This window comes from Adelges cooleyi, unplaced genomic scaffold (assembly GCF_023614345.1).
Source record: "Adelges cooleyi isolate 19-005CV unplaced genomic scaffold, UGA_ACOO_1.1 ACOO_flye_CR_arks_rails_tigmint_CR_PRNA_708, whole genome shotgun sequence".
Lineage (NCBI taxonomy): Eukaryota > Metazoa > Arthropoda > Insecta > Hemiptera > Adelgidae > Adelges > Adelges cooleyi.
The window spans coordinates 1,457-3,641 of record NW_026096414.1 but is presented as its reverse complement, the minus strand read 5'-3'; the positions used below and the strand labels follow the sequence as shown (position 1 = coordinate 3,641).

Below are 2,185 nucleotides of genomic sequence, written 5' to 3'. Positions count from 1 at the left end.
CAAAAAGAACATTCTCTTGGAAAGGACAGGTAATACATTTCATTGTACTCTATGGAAGCGTTTCCTAACAGTTATTTGATATTCTTTATGCACACAAGATTTTTGTATTAATTTCAGAACCTCCAGTTCACCTAATGCAAAATAAAAACCTTTTTTTATATATTATATTTATTATACTTATTGCATATTTATTATTTATAATTACTTTGAGAATAACAATATGTACCTATTGACAAATACCAATATGATATATCGGTTTCAATAATAAAATATATGTTGGTACATTAAAATGTATTTTGTTTTAAATTTTAGAAGCCAATGATTTACTCGAAAAAATGCTTCAAGACCTAGAGAAAAAATTAGGTAAATATAAAAAAGAATGTATTTTTAAATTAAAAAAAGAACTATGTATGTTTCATGTTTAACATTTTAAGAATCATTCGAAATAAAATTTAAATCGTTATATGATATAAATTTTCATTTATCGATAATATTTTGCATTGATTAATATTGATCTAATTAACCTAAGTTATAGAGTGAATGTTATGTATAAAATATATTAACCGGGACTTATTAACTGCATAATAATTTGATGTTTGATGTGTTTGTTACAGGAATTAATATGTCAGGAGATTATTTGGGTGGTATGTACGATTGGTTTGATATTTATAAATAGCCTTTAAAGCTTGTTTTAGAGTTGATCTTTGCTTAATTTTGTTTATTTAATTTTTTATGTCAGAAAACAATTATAATAAATTCAACTTTTTTTTTTGAGGAAAGAGGGAGAGAAAGTGAGACTACAGTGTTAATAAGTAATAAATTCTTTGGGATTTGAAGTGTAGAAAGAGTACATTTGTTGAGGTTCAACAATAATATGTGGTTGTACAAAAAGTTAGTTGTATCACAATTAGTGAACATTATATTATTTATCTTAATTATGTCTCGTAACCCAATGGCCTTTGCCGCCGAGGGAAATAATAAAATAAAAAAAATAAAAATTAATTATGTCTCCTCAACACGGTCTTTTAATAATTATTGTCATAGTTGAGGAAAAATTGGAAAACCTTGCAAACATGAGAAGAGACTTTGTTGCTTGGTCTTTAAAAAGTATAATCAGACGTCGTATAATAGGTAAATATTATTATGGAGTTGTATGGTTTTTGAACTCTATTAATATATTTTTATATATTTAAATTATATAATAGGACAAGGATACAACTTATTTTAGATTTTAACAATTAACTAAATAAATTATAACTACTTACACGTACTTTCATGTAATACAAATATCATGGCTGTTCAATACGACACCATGCTTATTGAATTATATTTTACGACTTCGTATTAACAAATAAAATTGTTATTTTTTGTACTGTAAGGATAATTAGTAACTAATAAGCTAATATTAGCAAATTAAAAAAGAAATGTTTCAAATTTTTTATCAGGATCTGAGCAGGATGTTATATCGTTACCCAATTGTCGTTTGCTTGGAATGTACTGGAGTACACAATATCCAGAAACATACATAAGCCAAGTTAACATTGACTCAACTAGCCGTACATGTACCTTAGAAACATGTGATTGTATCGAAAAGAAAATCAGGAAAATCGATGCTACATGGTCAGTTTTAAGCTCAAATGACCGAGTCCATAAACTCGAGGTATACTTACAACGTGGACGTCCACAAGCTCAACCCACATCCTAACCAAATGTCTGAAAAACACTGACACCTGTATTCTGTTCTTTACATAATATATTATAGATTATCATATTATTATCACTATATACACTATAAAATCAGAAATTTAAAAATAGTATACATATATTTAAGCTGACGGATAAACAACCGTCTTAGGATTTTTTCAATAATATATTTCACATAATACATTTTCTGTACAGTAAGTACGTAATGCTATAAGCCTATTTCTGTATCATGTCAGGTCTATCAAAAAAATAAATAATTACCGAATAAGTAAAGTTGTATTTTTTCATCTAATCTATTTCAACTATTTATTACTGCTTCTAAATCCTTTCCTTATATTTCTACCTTTATTAAATGACTGTGCAAATTTGGGTGACAGGTTCATCGTTTATATTTCTGATAGATAATTCATCTTAATGGTTAATATATAAAGATTGGACGATAGAGGTAACATTATCTGAATTGAGTTCTAATGTTGAGTGG

General features: G+C 26.7%; 1 protein-coding gene across 1 annotated transcript; it reads left to right on the top strand.

Annotated features, from left to right (window-relative positions):
* Window positions 1-288: 288 nt before the first annotated feature.
* On the top strand, window positions 289-1,937 carry LOC126845196 (uncharacterized). Its single transcript, XM_050583798.1, has 4 exons — window positions 289-363; window positions 615-644; window positions 1,045-1,131; window positions 1,446-1,937. Exons 1-4 carry the CDS (start codon window positions 336-338, stop codon window positions 1,703-1,705), a joined length of 405 nt encoding a protein of 134 aa, XP_050439755.1. The 5' UTR covers window positions 289-335; the 3' UTR covers window positions 1,706-1,937.
* Window positions 1,938-2,185: the final 248 nt, after the last annotated feature.